Source organism: Ascaphus truei, chromosome 3 (genome assembly GCF_040206685.1).
Source record: "Ascaphus truei isolate aAscTru1 chromosome 3, aAscTru1.hap1, whole genome shotgun sequence".
Taxonomy (NCBI): domain Eukaryota; kingdom Metazoa; phylum Chordata; class Amphibia; order Anura; family Ascaphidae; genus Ascaphus; species Ascaphus truei.
This window is the reverse complement of record NC_134485.1, coordinates 43,495,018-43,512,256: the sequence shown is the minus strand read 5'-3', so window position 1 is coordinate 43,512,256 and position 17,239 is coordinate 43,495,018. Positions and strand designations below refer to the sequence as shown.

The window sequence follows — 17,239 nt, the reverse complement described above, 5'->3', positions numbered from 1 at the left end:
TTTTATTAAAGCTGGGTATTTTATACAAGATAAAATGCATGATAATATATTCATAGTAATAATAATGATAATAATATAAACAGTGGGCTCAGTAACCATGGTCACCATAGAATTAATTACTGATTGTGTTAAAATCCCAGAAAAAGCATGTTCTCGTGAAAGATATCATATCTATTTATTGTTTTAGTGACTGTGATACAGGCACATACAGGGACTAAATAGGAAAAAAAAAAGAACAACCAGCGCACAACTATTAGTGTAATCAATTCAAATTATATTGAAAAAAGTGAAGGTGGTGATAAATGCACGTACAGAAAAAATGATGTAATCAGGCAATACATGAATTGTGGCACATGTTACCAACTGAAGTCAGCATTCAATGAGGTTCCTCGTCCTCTATGTGACAAAAGTGAAAAAATCTGCACTACTAATTATATATTATTTAAATGAATAAAATTAACCTTCAACCATATCAGTTTCATTAACAAATAAGTGATAACTCTGTTATTTAAAATTATATTTAAAGTGATATATCAGTGAATACAAAATAATCAAAGTGAATAATGTCAATTAATGCCCACCCTTCTCTATTCAGTGTTTATTTTTTCTTTCTCATACTATTTTAAAAAAAATACATAAATCTAATCTCATTGTAACCTCTCCTTCTGACACTGTGCGACAGTGACACCAAGCGGCGCAAAACCAAGTGTTATACATCCCTGAAAACAGCTTATACCAAATTCACCTGTCTACCCCCTCTCTCTAGTGCAAAGCAGGAGACAGTTGAGGAGATGGGCACATTTGTTCTAACAAATGTCTAACAAAATCTAACCAATGAAAATCCTAGAAAAAAATTTACCTCAGGATTTCATACAAAATACAATTTTCCTTTATTGAAAAATCGATATATCCTATAACGACATACCATACACATTGAAGAGCATAGATAATTATTGACAAGAAATGACCATGGTTGGACAAACATACTCGACTGGATTCAAAGGGAAATTAAAAGACCAACACCAGAAATAAGATGGGATGATAAAATTAGAAAAATTGTTGCAGCATCGTGCAGAATAGAGGCTTCAACCACAGTACCTGGAAGATCATTGGGGAGGCCTTCATCCTGCCGCGGATCAATGTGGGTTGAAGATGTAGATGTAGATGATATAAATATTATTACACCCCACCCAATCTCAGATATAGTGTGGGTGCAGAGAACATACAGTGTTACCAGGTGTGGTGCTTTACCTGTTAGGCTCTCAGGAGGGCTGAGCTTCCGGCACGGGGAACCTGGGGCAATTATAGTAATAATAAGAGTAACCTCGTACTCGGTGCAGCGCCTCCACCTGTGATGGCTCCCACCAGAGGGGGAGTGATCCTCGCAGGACAATATACAAATAACTCGCACACCGTAATGTATAATAACCAATACCGTTTACTTAGGAACATAAGACACATATACTGTCAACATAATAACTGGTGTCCCTCTCTAGAGGCGACACTAACTAAGGCAGCTCACAGGACGCTTCCCCTACACCGGGTGATCCCACCCCGTGTCCATTTGATCCCCACCCAATGTCCCGCACTCTTGCAGAGAGAGGATATGGGTGACTGCGCAGTCACTATTGAACTAATGGGCCCGTTGGTGCACTTGTGGTTCTAAAGTACCTGCCGAGCACTCCAGTGCTCGGATCGGCAACGGCTTCGCAAAGGATCCGTCGAGTTCCTGCCGACGGACTGGATCCACCGTCCGGGGAGATCCAGCCAGGATAGCCTCTGCAGCCGCAACGAAGAACTGCGCCCAACCTTCTGCACGGATGCGTAGCGTCAAGGGAGTCCCTAACTGACTCCGTGAACTAACGTGACACTCGCTGTACTATAGGCCGTCCCTACAGCACAGCAACCTAGAATGGCTTAAGGGGAAACTCCTAGGGCCTACGGGGTAGCCTATCCTACGCAGGGGGATCCCTGACCCCCTGCACCCACACTACCTAACCTCTCCTAATCCTGGCAGCAACGCACTGCAACCTAACGTTAGGCCCTCTTGTCCGCCCTCACAGCACTGACCGCTATAACCGGACAATAAGCCACCTCATGACCCTAAGGGCAGCGTCCCTATACTAGGCCTGTCCCTTGTCAATTGCCCACTAGCATGGTGGGGAGTTGGGGCCTACCTGGGATATGGGGGACCTTACGTGGTGCAGGAGCTTCACTCGATCCCTACACCCTTCCTTCCCCTTCTGCTCCCAGCTCCAACTGACGTAAGTGACAGGGTACCTAACCTGAGGGCTATTCCTGGCAACACTTACTCTACTGGATGACTCAGGGCTATCTCGGGTCTTGGGGGTTACTGGCCTAGTACAGGGAGTCACTGACTCCTGTACCCTACCTCCTTCCCTTGGCTGCTCCTGGCTCTGACTAACTGCGTAGTGCCAAACCCACACAATGTATCCACTTGCTCCTGCAGGGTCATCCTCCAGCCCTATTGGCTCCCTGGGGTCATGTGGCTCTGCCCCTATGCACCCTGGGGGCTGACAGTCCTGCACTGAGCATGTGCGAGCTGTCTGTGGGCCTCCCGCGCTATCTGGCTCCTGCGCATGCGCAACAGTCCTCGTAATGGCGGCTTCCTTCACTCCGAGCCTCCGGGAAACTCACGATGCGACCGCGGCCCTAGCAACGGCCTGATCGTGTCCCTGGCAACCGGCCCGCTCGCGTCCCTAGCAACCGGCCCGCTTGCGTACCCGGCAACCGGCCTGCTCTCTAAGGTAGCGTGCTGCTCGCGCACCTGCCCCCGTACTGCCTCGCGCGTGGCGGCTGTGCGCTGAAGAAGGAGGGGGTCAGCTCTGAAAAGGGGGACCTGGCTATATACATATTCCTGTAGTGCTGCCTCAGTACATTCTAATAAGGAGCTTTATGCTGCAAACCGTACGTTTCATCTGAGACGTGAATGTTTGTTCGTACTAAATTATTCTGAGCATGCTGCAACATTTACATTTAACATTTTTTAACCAGTTACATGAAGGCTATCTTATTATGGATGACTAATTACTTCCTGAGGAGGAACAGCAAATCAACACGACAGAAGTCATCGGTGCAAGGTAGTATCCAGAAAATGCCTAAAAAAATATTTGTTTTAGTAAGGTAATTGTAACAGGGGAGTAATCCCTGTTCAAGTAATGTGCCTTTAATATGGCAGTGTGGTGGTTAACTGCTGGTAGTCAATTAATAAACACCACCTGCCTGATTGATTACAAAAGCCTGTCTGTTGAGACAGGAAGTGACTCCTTAGCTCTGACTGAGAGCTGACCATTGGAGAGACAGAGGAGTGTTCTTGAGACTCCCAGGAGAGTCTGACCAAGAGAACACACATCTCTGGAGCTGACCGGTCTTGAGCTCTGCCCAGCATAGATGATTGCAAGACACCAAATAAGACTTCTAAACCTGGATGCTGATATTTTCTGTGCACGCACGGGTGCGGTTCCAGGAGAGCAGAGAAGCTTACTCTACAGCAAGAAACAGATAAGACTTTCATAATTAAGAGACTGCTTATATCTGCTTATTTCATGCTATATGTTTTGGGGCTGCGAGACATGCTTGACTTATGGAGTTGTAAATTAATTGCATGGTATTTTCACTAGAGATACTCCCAAGTGAATAGAAGCTTTGATCCCCCCCCCCTGTGTTTGGATGATTTCCTGATGAGAAGGAAAAGGCACAATAAAGCCTATTATAATTTCACCTTATAAAGTCTCCAATTGTGTACCACTGTGAACATCCGTCTACATATGGTGTCCGAGGTGGGACAAGAGGTGTCTTTGTAGTTAAAAAGGACCGGAGATTTTTATGTGAAATTTTTTTTATGCTTTTTGCCTACAAGCAACTTAGAAAAAAAAACCTCATGCAGCAGAGATCAGAGTTAAAGGGACACACCACTGAAACCACACTGCACTGAAACTTACAAAACCACAGATGGACTCTTTGCCCCAATCCCTAGAGGAGAAAGACTGCTGAAGTAGCTAAACCTTATTTTGCCTATCACAAAGTGTAATATGGTCATTGAAATAGGGGTTTTGCCTTCCAGCCATAGTCAGGGTTCAAGAAGTGAGTCAGCCCTTAAAAAGGGATAGGTGTTTGTTGTTTTCAAAAGTTTCGCTGAAGCAGTGAATACAGATGGTGACCCACGAGTGATACTGATTTTGCAAATAAAGGTTGCCACACCGCATAGGGCTACCAGCTGTGAATGGAGTATATGCAGAAAAGTGTGAAAATTGATACAAGACTGTGCTGAAGCAGGGGAATTTTTAGCAAACAAATGCTGAGTGTTGAGTCACCCTGCCGGGAATGAAAGACTGTTTTTTTTCTGCAAGTAAAAAAGTCTGCCTATATATATCTTGGGAGCAAAAACAGACACCCAAAGTGTGAAGTGTGAATGCCATAATACCCAAAGATGAGACTGAAAATTACTGAACTCAGGCAGAAAACCAAATTCTGTTGCTGAAGCGGAGAGATTGCACCTAGCAAGTAAATGGTGTAGAGCAAATAGACTTTTTTTTACCTAGCAACTGCACATCTTGTATACCTGATAAGAGAAAATGCATGCACAGTACTGCTGATATTGAAAAAAAAAATTTCCCAAGAAAGAAAGTCTACAGAGATGCCTGTGAGAGCTACGACCTCCACAAGCAAAATATGCCCATCTGTAGGACTACCACAATTGGGGGTTCTAGCAAATACAGTGGCAACAGCTGCAATAGTGCCTCCTGAGGTCAGGAAGAAAATTACACCTGATAGCCTAAAAGTGGAGGACAAGTTGCAGCGTTCCTGTAATGAACCCTACCCCACGGAAGAGTGGCCCTTCCAGTCCAATAAAGAGGAAGACATCTCTTACGGGGAACCCGAACCGAGTCACACCCACAAAACACCCCAAGAATGGTGGGGGTGCCTGAACTCGGCACGAACAGAAAAGACCGCTCCCTTTGATGACGAATATGATCAGCAGGAGACAGAGCGGGAGCAGCAGATCACCCAATATTTCTGTCAGCTAAAGCAACTGCAAGAAAAGCCTGGCGTATATAATGAAGCCGCTAAAATTTCAAATGAAGATGGAGACCCCAATATCCCTGAAGGGACGGTGTCATCCAAATCAAAAAGACGGAAAAAGAAAAGCAGTTCTTCACTTACCGTGGAAGGAACAGACACGTCCGCAGATCCTGTGGAGGAAAAGGGGGACGAGTTGCCCTGCAGCCTAGAGAAAATGGAGAATTCGTCCCGCGGTTAACCGAATATCCAGAGGGCCCAAGGCAGAAGTCGTGTACCCCAAAGAAGTGTCTGTCCGGTGCCAACAGTGAGGAACCCTAAACCAGTCATCCCAGGGAAGCGGAGCCGGAACCAGTGAGTGACGATCCCTTGACCAGCCCTGAAGACGCCCTGAAAATTGCCAGGCATGACTGTGATCTGCTCTGTGAAGAATTGGGAAGGGAGAGAAAAAATAATGCTGAGCTACAGAAGACTGTGCTCGCAATTTACTCTGTGGCCAAGACAGAATTGGAGGATCTCAAGACTGAGCTAGATACTGCAAAGGCTACTATTTCCGCCATGGATGAAAAGCTGAGCCAATCGGATAAAATGGTGGCTACGCTAAAGCGGAAGTATGAGGAGGCACTGAAGCAGATGACAGTCTTCCAGCAAGAGGTTCACACTCTTCGTATAGAGCTTGATGCCTCACACCATGAGACCAACAGCTGCCGCACAGACCTGGAAGTTTCCAGAAAGGAACTACACAGTCTCACTGAGGAGCTGGACATTGCTAAAGAAACTATTGGTAATCTTGATACAGATCTCAAAGTCTCTCAGAAGGAGCTTCAGAACCTCAACATAGAGAAGGAAATCTCACGCCAGGAGAGTGTCATTCTCAAAGCAGATGTGCGTAAATGGAAGGAGGACTGCAAAGAAGCCCTGAAGAATACAGAGACTGAAAAAAGAGAAAATTCAAGATTAAAAAGAGAAAACTTAAAACTGAAAGAAGAAAATTTTCAGTTGACAGAAGAAGTCAAGGAAAAGTTTGAAGCAGAGCACCGACTGCAGAACCAACTGCAAGGTCTGCGTACACACCTCCATTATGTTGAGGAGAAGCAGCAAACGCTGCAGGAAGAAAAGCTGCAGGCTGCTAAAGAAATTCAAGTGCTGCAGGAACGTCTGATGACCCAGTATGTCCCCGCAAAGCAGCATGAGAAACTAAAGGCTACCCTGAGCATCACCAAAGCAATGCTAAAAGCCAAGCTTAGAACCCAGGTGACGCGGTACAAAAGGGAGCACAAGAAGGTCCAGAAACTGAAACAAGTAACTGCGGCCCAAGCAAAGAAGTTCATAGTGCTCCACAATGCAATAAAAATGTAGAGGCAGGCTCAGAGAAAGCAAAGCATGCAGATAAATTCCCTGAAAAGAGACTTGCAAGACGCACTCAAAAAACATGGTCTCTCGCGGATAAGATTACAGTCCTACAAGGACAAGTATTGACCCTGTGAGTATCCCACAGCCTCAAAAACCCATGAAGACAAGGGTACAGTGAGAGCTGGGAATACCGCTCATCTGAAAGACAAGGTTGCAAAATTTGAACCACCTAAACAAGCACTAGCAAAACCTTCAGCCACCCAGCAGGCAACAAAAGAAGGTACACGTGCTGAATTAAAACCAGAAGAATCCTTAGCTGATGAAGCTGAAAAGATGGGACATTCTCTGGAAGTGGGTGTGGAATTGCAACTTAATCTAAAAGGGGCTGAACTAGCAACCCCATTGAGTGGGAAAAGGGCGGTTTTTAAACGCTCTACAACTGCTGCCATACAGTATGCCTACAATAAGATGAGCACCTGACGTGAGGGAAATCTCATGACCGCGCACGTAGAAAAAAGACTATACTTGGAGAAAATCCTCCTCGAGCGACTGAGGGGTGCTGATCTCAAACACCTTCAGGAGGAGACACAAATAAACTGGAGAAAGGGCTTCAATCCCAACAGGACTGAGGGTTCTCTTCCTCCATCAATTCTCATTCAAGTCACTGAGATATCTAGAATGAGAGTGGAAGGATGGGCTTTGGCCATAGCAAGCCCGAGCTTCCCACAAACAGGGGAGGTATGTAACAGGGGAGTAATCCCTGTTCAAGTAATGTGCCTTTAATCTGGCAGTGTGGTGGTTAACTGCTGGAAGTCAATTAATAAACACCACATGCCTGATTGCTTACAAAAGCCTGTCTGTTGAGACAGGAAGTGACTCCTTAGCTCTGACTGAGAGCTGACCTTTGGAGAGACAAAGGAGTGTTCTTGAGACTCCCAGGAGAGTCTGACCAAGAGATCACACATCTCTGGAGCTGACCAGTCTTGAGCTCTGCCCAGCATAGCTGATTGCAAGACACCAAATAAGACTTCTAAACCTGGATGCTGATATTTTCTGTGCACGCACGGGTGCGGTTCCAGGAGAGCAGAGAAGCTTACTCTACAGCTAGAAACAGATAAGACTTTCATAATTAAGAGACTGCTTATATCTGCTTATTTCATGCTATATGTTTTGGGGCTGCGAGACATGCTTGACTTATGGAGTTGTGAATTAATTGCATGGTATTTTCACTAGAGATACTCCCAAGTGAATAGAAGCTTTGTTCCCCTCCCTGTGTTTGGATGATTTCCTGATGAAAAGGAAAAGGCACAATAAAGCCTATTATAATTTCACCTTATAAAGTCTCCAATTGTGTACCTCTGTGAACGTCCGTCTACAGTAATCATAATATTAGATATAGTCAATAGCTATTGTCTCTTGTGCCAATACTGCAATGAAGTAACACTGTTAAAGTTTGTGTGTCTGCTGTGTGTTTTGTAGGTGTAAAGGGGGCCAGCAGACTGTTTTATTGGTGTGTGTGTGTCTTCTATTGGTGTGTGTTTTGTGGGTGTAGAGGGGGCAGCAGAGTGATTTGTATGTGTGTCTGCTGTTTGTGTGTTTTGTGGGGGCAGAGGAGGGGCTGCAGTGTGTGTATCTTCAGTGTGTGTTTTGTGGGTGGAGGAGGGGTGCAGAGTGTTGTGTGTGTGAGTCTGCAGTGTGCGGGTTTACATTGGGGGTGCAGTGGGTCCAGAGGGGGCTGCTGGTGTGTGTTTTGTTGATGTAGAATGGGGCAGCAGTCTGTTTTGTTGGTGTGTGTCTGCAGTGTGATTTTGTGGGTGTAGAGGGGGCTGCAGTGTGTGTGTGTCAGTGGGCGTACATGGTGGAGGAGGGTTGCAGTGTGTTTTGGTGTGTGTGTCTGTGTGTGTCTGCAGTGCGTTTCTGTGTTTGTGGGTGTGGAGGGGCTGCACAGTGTGTAGGGGGGACTGCAGTGTGTTTGTGTATATAGAGGGGGGGGGGGGTCAATAATGCCCTGTCTGGGTTAAAGTCCCTCTGCTTCGCCTCGAGCCTTGAACTCTTCCAGCAAGTGCATTATTGACCAGTAATGCCATGTTCTTTGGGTATTATTACTTAAGTATAAATTCTAATTTCCAGGAAAGGTGCAGGACTTCTATTCTGGGCCTTAAACTTGTAGAGGGCTTGGTGACAGTTCATTTTGTATTTTTAATGCAATGTTTTACTTACTCATGCAGTATCCTGTAAGGTTATTATCTCATTAACAAAGCATTATTGATGTAAGTGCTTCACAGATTAATAGATTATGAATAGGGACCTTAATGTAAATGTGATTGACTGGGAACTTTTAAACATGGTGTTAGGTTTGCATATTATATTTACTTGCCATTTGTAGACTCTGGTTTCTTAATCCCCTCATTTTTATGTTTTTATTTGAGTGATATTTAGTGCTTTTATTGAATTAAACATTTTTATTTCCAAAACAAAATAAAGATGGCTGATCTGAACCAGCTAATGGAGTTTGACTCTAGGCCTATAGCTTGTATCAGATAATTTGATTCCAGGACCTGTGGTGACCCCCTAATATTTACTTCTTCATATTTAAAGAAAATATGTGTTAGAAGACAATGCACCAATGGCTAGAACTGAATTACCTAATTTCACTTATAATAAAGTTTGGCTACTTATTTTTGAAGAAGAAAACTTCAATGTTTCTTTATTGGTGATGTAAACAAAGTTACATGGATTCAATGACTTATGGTGCTAGCTTCCTTAAACAAATGAAAATATTTTTAAAGTGAAATAATAATTTTTATTCAAGAAAATAGATCAACAAAGGATTATAATCATCTCCATGGGTCAATCTTTGTATCCTCAAACTGTTTTGTTCTATCATCATGATGAAACCATTTCACATTAAAACATTTTAATAGAGCCTCAAGAGATGTGGAAAGAGAATGTAAAGGTGCAATACCTGTGAGAAAGGGTGACACATGACTTACTTACACATCGACCATTGGGGGCAGGGGGTGCATCCTGAACCACTCCCCCCCCTCCCCACTCATCAAATAATGCACAGACACATGCTTGGGAGAAACAGGTTGCAGCTTTATTGCAAATATACAGAATATAGGCACAAACGAGGGTACCCCGCTATGTTGCTCCGTAAACTATCCATAAGCCTGAGGGATACTCCGGCTTGTAACTCTCTTTGCAATGTAGCCGCCCAAGGCTCTTGGTCCCCAAACAACACCACCATTGGAAGGTCACTGCCATACCCGCCGCCAAATATGACTCCGCCTTCCCAAAAACAACCACTGGAGGTACTTTAGACCTTCCCCAAGGAGCCAAATTTCCACTTTTTCCCTTCCCCCTCTAACACCTACTGTACCTGCCACCAGGATGGTCATTTAACTCAAACTGACCCTTCCACCTCCACTAAACCTTCTCCAGGCCTGACTGCAAACTTAGTTCCCCATGTCCAACATATGGACCCAATCACTACTAAACGGGCCTGCCTGCCATCCAGATCCATATGTCTCAGAGCAACACCGCCAACTCCATAACAAACCTAGCCATCATTTTGCAAACCTTCCTCTTGGAGCACTCAATCACCTTCATACTCCTAGTCCCCCTCCACACAACCCAGGGAGCTATCTCCAACCAAACCAAGAAGCAGTTCCCCAGATCAGCCAATATAAACAGTAAATCACTCTGCATCATCCTTATCAAACCTGGTGACTGTACCGCCATCAGATCATTCCCTCCCATTTGAAATGCTGGTCATGTCACAAAATGTGATGTCACAAGCCATGAGCAGCCGTGAGGCAGGGGTAGCAGAGTAGCAAAGGCAGGAAGTTTGGAAAGACCCTGTGTCTGGGGACTGAGGATCTGGGATACAAAACTATTAACTAAAGTATGTCAGATAGATCCGTTTTACTATTGAGTAGGAAGCAGAGCTTTTTCATTAGTTGCATGATCAGCACAGGTACCTCCGGTTTTACTGATTGCTACTTTTAGCTTAAACTGCCCAATATATTTCTTACTTTCTCTTCATTCTTTCTCTCCCTATTTAATTCTTGGAGTTTATATCGCAGTTCTCAGGGTATGTAACCTACATCAATTTAATGCACTTTATTTTACTACAAGTGCTGTGTCTAACGTGCACATTTACAGAAGGCAAAACATTAAAACTATTCCTCTGACTATTACATCACGGTCAGTAAAACTCCAATGATAGCCTCCTCTTTAATATCAGAGGTAAGGAGGAAAGGAAACACGCCTATCACATCACCTTTTACATCCACGGATTAGAGATATCACCATCACCTAGGTGACTGATACTAAGGAGAGCCTTTCCCACAACTGCACTGCAAACATTAACCCCTCCTCCCCTGTACATTGCTATACTAACAGCTTTACTATTATATTCCTCCCTTTTACGGAACTCTGGGAATGTCATTAATATGCTACTGTATACCTAATTACAGTAACTTTCATCCTAAATTTCCAACAAGAATTTGGGCAAAGAATATATTACTATACTATTACCAATGTATTAATTATCAAATTACTTTGTTATCAAATTTCATGTGTTAATCCAAGTTGCACCTTGTGTTCATGCTATGTTTTTTTATTAATAAACTATTAACTAATAGAGTTTTGTGAGCCTAGTTGTATGTCTCCTTAATTTTAAACTTATTTCAATTAAAACATTAATTTTATATCAACTCATATGTATACTTGGAGCATGCTGTAATAGGATTTTTTCTTCTGTGGGGTTCCCCACGGTTTGTTTTTTGCTGTAAAAATTCAAATGCCCCAGCAAAGATTGAAATTGCCTTAAGTGTTGCCCTCTTAAGCCCCACGAAATTGCGCACCATCTCTCCCCCAACTTCCTCAATGTCTTCTGTGGCAGCCAAAACAACATTTCAAATCGTATCCACCTCGATGCCCAAGAAAGAAAGACAGGTCATGGGGCCCTCCGTCTTCTACTCAGCCAACAGCACCCCAAAAATACTCCATTACCTCCTGAAACTTGAGTAACAATATAGCACAAATCCTTAAACCAGCGTTTACTACCAGCAGAAAATCATCCAGATAGTGCAAGATGTTATGCAACCTAGAGACGTCACGCATCAACCGTTCCAAAAAAGAACGGAATGTTTGAAAGTAAAAACGATAAATTGCACACCTCATCGGGAGACACATCCATCAGAATCTGACACTCCAAGCTACAACCCAGCAGATGGAAGCACTTAGGATGCACCGGAAGCAACCGGAAAGCAGACTCAATGTCTGCTTTTGCCAGCAATGCCCCTGCCTCCCTGATTAATTACCGCTCTTTGTGAAATGATGCATGCCATGCCATATCGATCCTGTCATTCACCAACCGGCCCTCCCAAATGGACAAGTGGTGAATGAGTCGAAACGATCCCTCCTCCTTTTTGGGTACTACCCTCAATGGGCACATCCTCAAACCTTCACCTGGGGAAAATTAAAATGGCCCTGCCTGTCACTGAGACCCCAGGGCTCTTTCACAAGATCAAGCACCAGACAGGACAAGGAGATAAAATAAAAGTATATTTATTCCGTTGCAGCTTCCACTCCTGTGGGGGATAGGGAACTCCAGGCAGCACTAGATGCAAAATGCAGGCAGGCATTCTCCTGCTCAGGAATAGCAGGCAGACTCAGTTTCCAGTGTCTCTGGCACAACCTCAGAGAACCGTACACCGCTAAGTCCATCTCCACGCTACCCTCAGCAAGGTCTGTGGAGTGAATATCGGCTGCACCTTTTCTAGATTACCACCCCTTTGGAAAATCATGAAAAACTGGGGGGGTGGGATGGACAACCAATCACAGCTCAAATACTGCGTGTTGGGCCAATCACAGCGCGAGGGCTCATCTGTGTTGGCCAATTCGGTTTGGGGGTGTGACAGGGAGGCTGAGGGAAGGAGGGCGGGCATTACAAACCAGCCAATGATAAAAGTGCCTACCTGCCCATGTTCTCAATGCTGACCTGCTTTCTCTTGATGAGATAGGCGTCTCTGTCTGGGCAGGTAATGGCTCTAGAAAGAAGTCTGGCCCTTCTCCACTCTTCCTTGTCCTCAACCTCGTCATGGAATCAGCTAAACCCTGATCTCTCGGCGTGCAGGCTGGCTAAGTGTATTACTAAAAGCACATAAATGTTTCCCTAGTTAGGGAGACACACAAGACTCCCACTCACTGAGTGCATATATACGGGAATCTTGTGTGTCTCCCCAACTTGGGAAACATTTATGTGCTTTAAGTTTATTCATATCCCATTTGCACCTCAGTATAACTACTTTCATATAATGTATGATTATTAGGTTGAGCGGTAGGACTCTTATCTGTCTAAGTGTATTACTAGCCTAGCATGCCCAGGGAACAAAGAAACACCCAGTTACACAAGCACAAATATATTTCACAGAAAATAAAGGTTTACGCATACACCTTAACATAATTTATTTGGCCAGATGAATCACAATAGGATGTATATACAGGGCAATCCTGTATATTCATCCAGACAATATGGCAATGGCTGGGCTCCACCTTTATTATAAGAGCCTCATTACCCATATCGTCACACCGCCATCCTGTCCAAATCCACATCCTTCCTTAACTTGAAGATGCACCTCCAGTGATTTAAGGTTCCTTCCTCAAGGAGGCACTCCCGCCTCCTCACACGGGATCCAAAAACCCTCCCTAAAACCCTCTTTTAATAATGCCTACTGCCACTCTATTGGGGTAGCGAGCATCCTTTTTACGCTCACTGGTGTCCTCGCTCTTCGCCCCAGCCTCACCGACTACTCTCCTCCTACTCCCCTCCTAAATCCTGCACTTACTATTGCGGGATGACCTCTCCCGAACCTACTGCAGAGGGCCAGCCTTAGGACATGGTGAGCACGGCAGTTGCCTTGTGCTTGTGCCTTCATGGGGCCCTGTGCTCCCTCCCCCTGTCGGTGCAGATTCAACTTCCGATCGGAGGAGGGAGCTGGAAGAGGGAGAGGGAGAAAGAGAGAGAAAGGTGTGTGTTGAGAGGGGGGTCTTACCTTCTCTAGAGCTGAACCTCCTCCAGCAGTGTCGAGTGATCATGGCGACCCAATGTGAAATGATGCTCTGACATCACCTGACACCGCGTTGCAATAATGGCGCGATGATCCCATGATGCTGTGATGTCATTATGCCACTACGCTGCAGGAGGGCGGCCACTCTTCAAAGAATCGCCTAGGCTGGCAGGGTAAGTACCCTTAACTATTTTTACAAGAGGGTCCGCTGCCAGCGTGCCACCTTGAGCCCCACAAGGGCTACGGCTGGCCCTGTAATGAAGTCTGCACTCATGCCGGAAGGGGAAGCCGAGGCCCCACTTACACTGTGCCTCATTGAACCACCAGCACACTCCATTACGCAATGAGGCTGACTGCCCTGAATGCTGCAGGCCACCCACCCCCATGAAATGGAGATCCATAAGTAGTTTCATAAGCGAAATCCACAGTTCCATGGCCTCCACATCCCAACCTCCACTGCTTATGCATTGCCATTCTCTGGTGAAACTCCCTATCTGACTTCCACCACGTCATCATGCCCTCAACTGCACAACACTGCCAGCTACCCCCCCTCACGCCGCCCATATCTGCAATATGTTCTGCCCTACACCTCCCCCAACAGCATTACACGCCACTTCTCCAGCCCCCCACCCAAGGTTGCGGGGGGAAGGTATTGCTCCATTTTGCCCATTTCATCATTAACTCCCATAAAGCTCCCATGAAGGCCGTACTACCGCCTGCACCAGTGGAACTCCCATTGCCTTGTGCCCCAACTTCACGTGCCTGTACACCCCCCAAATACAGCCAAAACATCAGCCTGTGCTCCTGGTGCCCTGCCCTGCCTTTCTCTGGAAGCTACCTTCTGTGTAACCCTAGAAGAAAAAATTCTGCCCCTGGCATCTAGCCCCCTTCCCCCCATCTCATACTGCTCCCTTTCTCCCCTGAATTATACACTGGGACCCTGCTCTAGGCCCCGTCATCCTTGAAGTCCCTCCTCTTAGAAGCCCTGTCGGCTGCTAGCCATAAAATTGGCAACCTGGGGCTCTTGCATGCACTTTTGACCTCCCCACCCCATGTTAATATTTTATCCTCGCCTTGCTCACATTAGATGCTGTGGGGGGTGGGACGTCAATGTCCCTGTTCAAGCACTACAGGCCACGTGTTACCTCTGCATCGGCTGCATCCTCCAGACCTCAGGCTAACCATGCTATTCCCCACCATGTGCTTGCTCCACCACGCCGCCGCCAGCAACGTCCGCTGCCCCTCCTACATCACAGTCTGCCTCGACGGCTACCTCTCCAGCTCCTCCGTTGTCCTTGCCTCCAGGCCTACCTCTGCTGCTCATCCTGCCATGGCTCTGCTCCTCAGTTCAGCTTCCGCCGCTCCTCCAACCATGGCTATACCTTGTAGGTCTGCCTCCATGGCTACTTCTCCTCATCCCAGGATGCGCTCTATCTGCCAGGCTGCACCTGTTCTCTGTTTCCGCCCACCATGACTCCAACATGACGGCCTCTTCTGCTGAAACCACTGATCTCCTTCTGCTGCTTCTCTTCTGGTCGATGCTTCTAGATCTGCACAGCTCTGGAGCTGCTTGTACTTCTTACAGGTCCGAATCTGAAGAGGTATGCACATTTTCTCCCTAGCCTTACTCATCCCACTTTTCCCCAACATTAGGTTCCACCCTCCCCCCCCTCCTCCTCAATCGGCAAGTAATCATATTGCGCTTTACCGAGAGCTCAGGCCTTGCTTTCTGCTCAACAAGCATGACAGCACACAAAAGGGTGTCATTGAAACACCTCACAAAGATTCAAGTTTCCTTATCATGGAAAAAAATAAATGGATCAATCTACAAGAATAAAGAAATAACTTGGAGCTAAACAGTCAGAGATAAAATAATAATACTATACCGGGTCCTTTTGCTCCAGATCTAACTCTCCCCAATTGAAAGATTACTGCTCTTTCATATTCTTGAACAATCTAAAATATAATTAAAATATGAAACAATTTTCGAACCTTATTATACATATAATTGCACTATTTAATATTTAAACAAAACCACAGTAGTGTACAGCAGGGGTGCGCAAACTATTTGAGCTGTGCCCCCCTTGCCTGGTCCCCCAATCCCCATGTATGCGCACCCCTTACCCCTTTTGCCGGGATCTTGTGAAGTCACGTCGCCATGGCAACAGGCGTCAAATGGCGCTGCGGGTCATGTGACATCACATGACCCTGTTGCATCATTTGACGCTGCGTTGCCATGGTGACACAACACACCAAGCCTACGAATCCCGGTAAGTGGAGTTGCAGAAGCCCCACGCGATCCACCAGCATTCAATTTGAATGCCTTGGGGAAGTGCGTGGGGCCGTCCCCCCCAGAAAAATCTCACGCCCCCCAGTTTGCGCACCCCTGGTGTACAGTATGAGTGACTAAATAAAATGTTATCTGGAAAATAGTGATTTTAGCTAGTAGGAAAAAGTCATGACTACAAGATGTAAAACAAGCTTTTTAACTCAGTAAGTTGTAATAACATATTTTACTGCATGGTCACAATAGTGATGTATTTCTTTAGGCAAACTTCTGTTACAGTGGATTTTTGACATTTCAGATGAATATTTGAAGTTCAAAAGATTTAAAACAAAAAAACATTGTTTTGGTGATATTCACAAGCTTTTTGTGCTGTCTACAGTAATTTATAGCCTACTGTGTTTTCCTAGAAATCTGTGCAAATTAGGGCTGTTCTGAGAAAACTAGAATGTTTTTAATTTTTTTATTTTTCAGAAACAGTTTAACAAGATAGTGCTACATTGAGAGTTACCTCTTGTCTTCAAATATGTCCTGGGCACAGAGTTATGATAATACATGGTTGCGTTACTGAACAGTGGTAATACATTAAATTTACAGACATTTCATGGACAGTTAGAGATACCGTAATGTAGGATTATGGGTAGGAATGGACAGAGCAGTCCAAATACACAGATCGTTTTGATAAAATCCATCCCACCCACAAAAATCCATCGAGCGAGAAGGTGAGAAAAAGAGAAAGAGTTTAGCTCACAATGGTAGAGCTCTGGCCTAGAAAAGCAGTAGTATTTCTGTTCGATGACACCATTCCAGTCATTAGGTTGGTACCGTAGGCTAATCAACTCTCTATATAGTTGGTATGGAAATCATTTTAAGATGTGTGGGATGGGACTCATTTAAATACACTTTGCATAGACATCAGCATATCTCCCAGCTGGGTACCTCGGGCATGGTCCCGTTTCAGCACAGGCATGTCTCCCTAATTTATTTGGAGAGACGATAGATAGATAAGATAGATAGATAGATAGATAGATAGATAGATAGATAGATAGATAGATAGATAGATAGATAGATAGATAGATAGATATTATTTTAGATAGATATGTATATATAGACACCTATATACACAACTTGTGACATTGATTACATTTGAAATGTCTCGCTCTCTCGCGCTCCCTCATTTTTATCCGTGCTTGGATTCTTAAAAATCCATCCGGAAATTGATTGCTCTGTCTCTGAAGAATAAGAAATCTAAAATTGTGGTTTGACCTTTTTGAGAGTGATCCGTGGACCAAATGAACGGACCGATCCAAGGCAAATCCAAATTCATTAAAAAAAACAAAAAAAAAAACACCCATCTCTATTTATGGATGTATGCAACACTTACACACAAGGTTAGAATTGTATTAGAAGAGGTAGTATAGGTCTGCAATGTGTTGTGTTAGAAAACTACCCAACCAAGTAACCAAGCAGCAAACGGTTGACA

At 44.9% G+C, this 17,239-nt stretch overlaps 1 protein-coding gene across 1 annotated transcript in view; it reads right to left on the bottom strand.

Annotated features, from left to right (window-relative positions):
• LOC142490634 (stomatin-like) overlaps window positions 1–17,239 on the bottom strand; it is a 36,390-nt gene that overhangs the window by 14,673 nt on the left and 4,478 nt on the right. Inside the window, 3 exon segments of the mRNA XM_075593052.1 lie at window positions 3,053–3,069; window positions 3,072–3,119; window positions 15,359–15,428. Of these exon segments, the coding sequence (XP_075449167.1) occupies window positions 3,053–3,069; window positions 3,072–3,119; window positions 15,359–15,428 (135 nt within the window).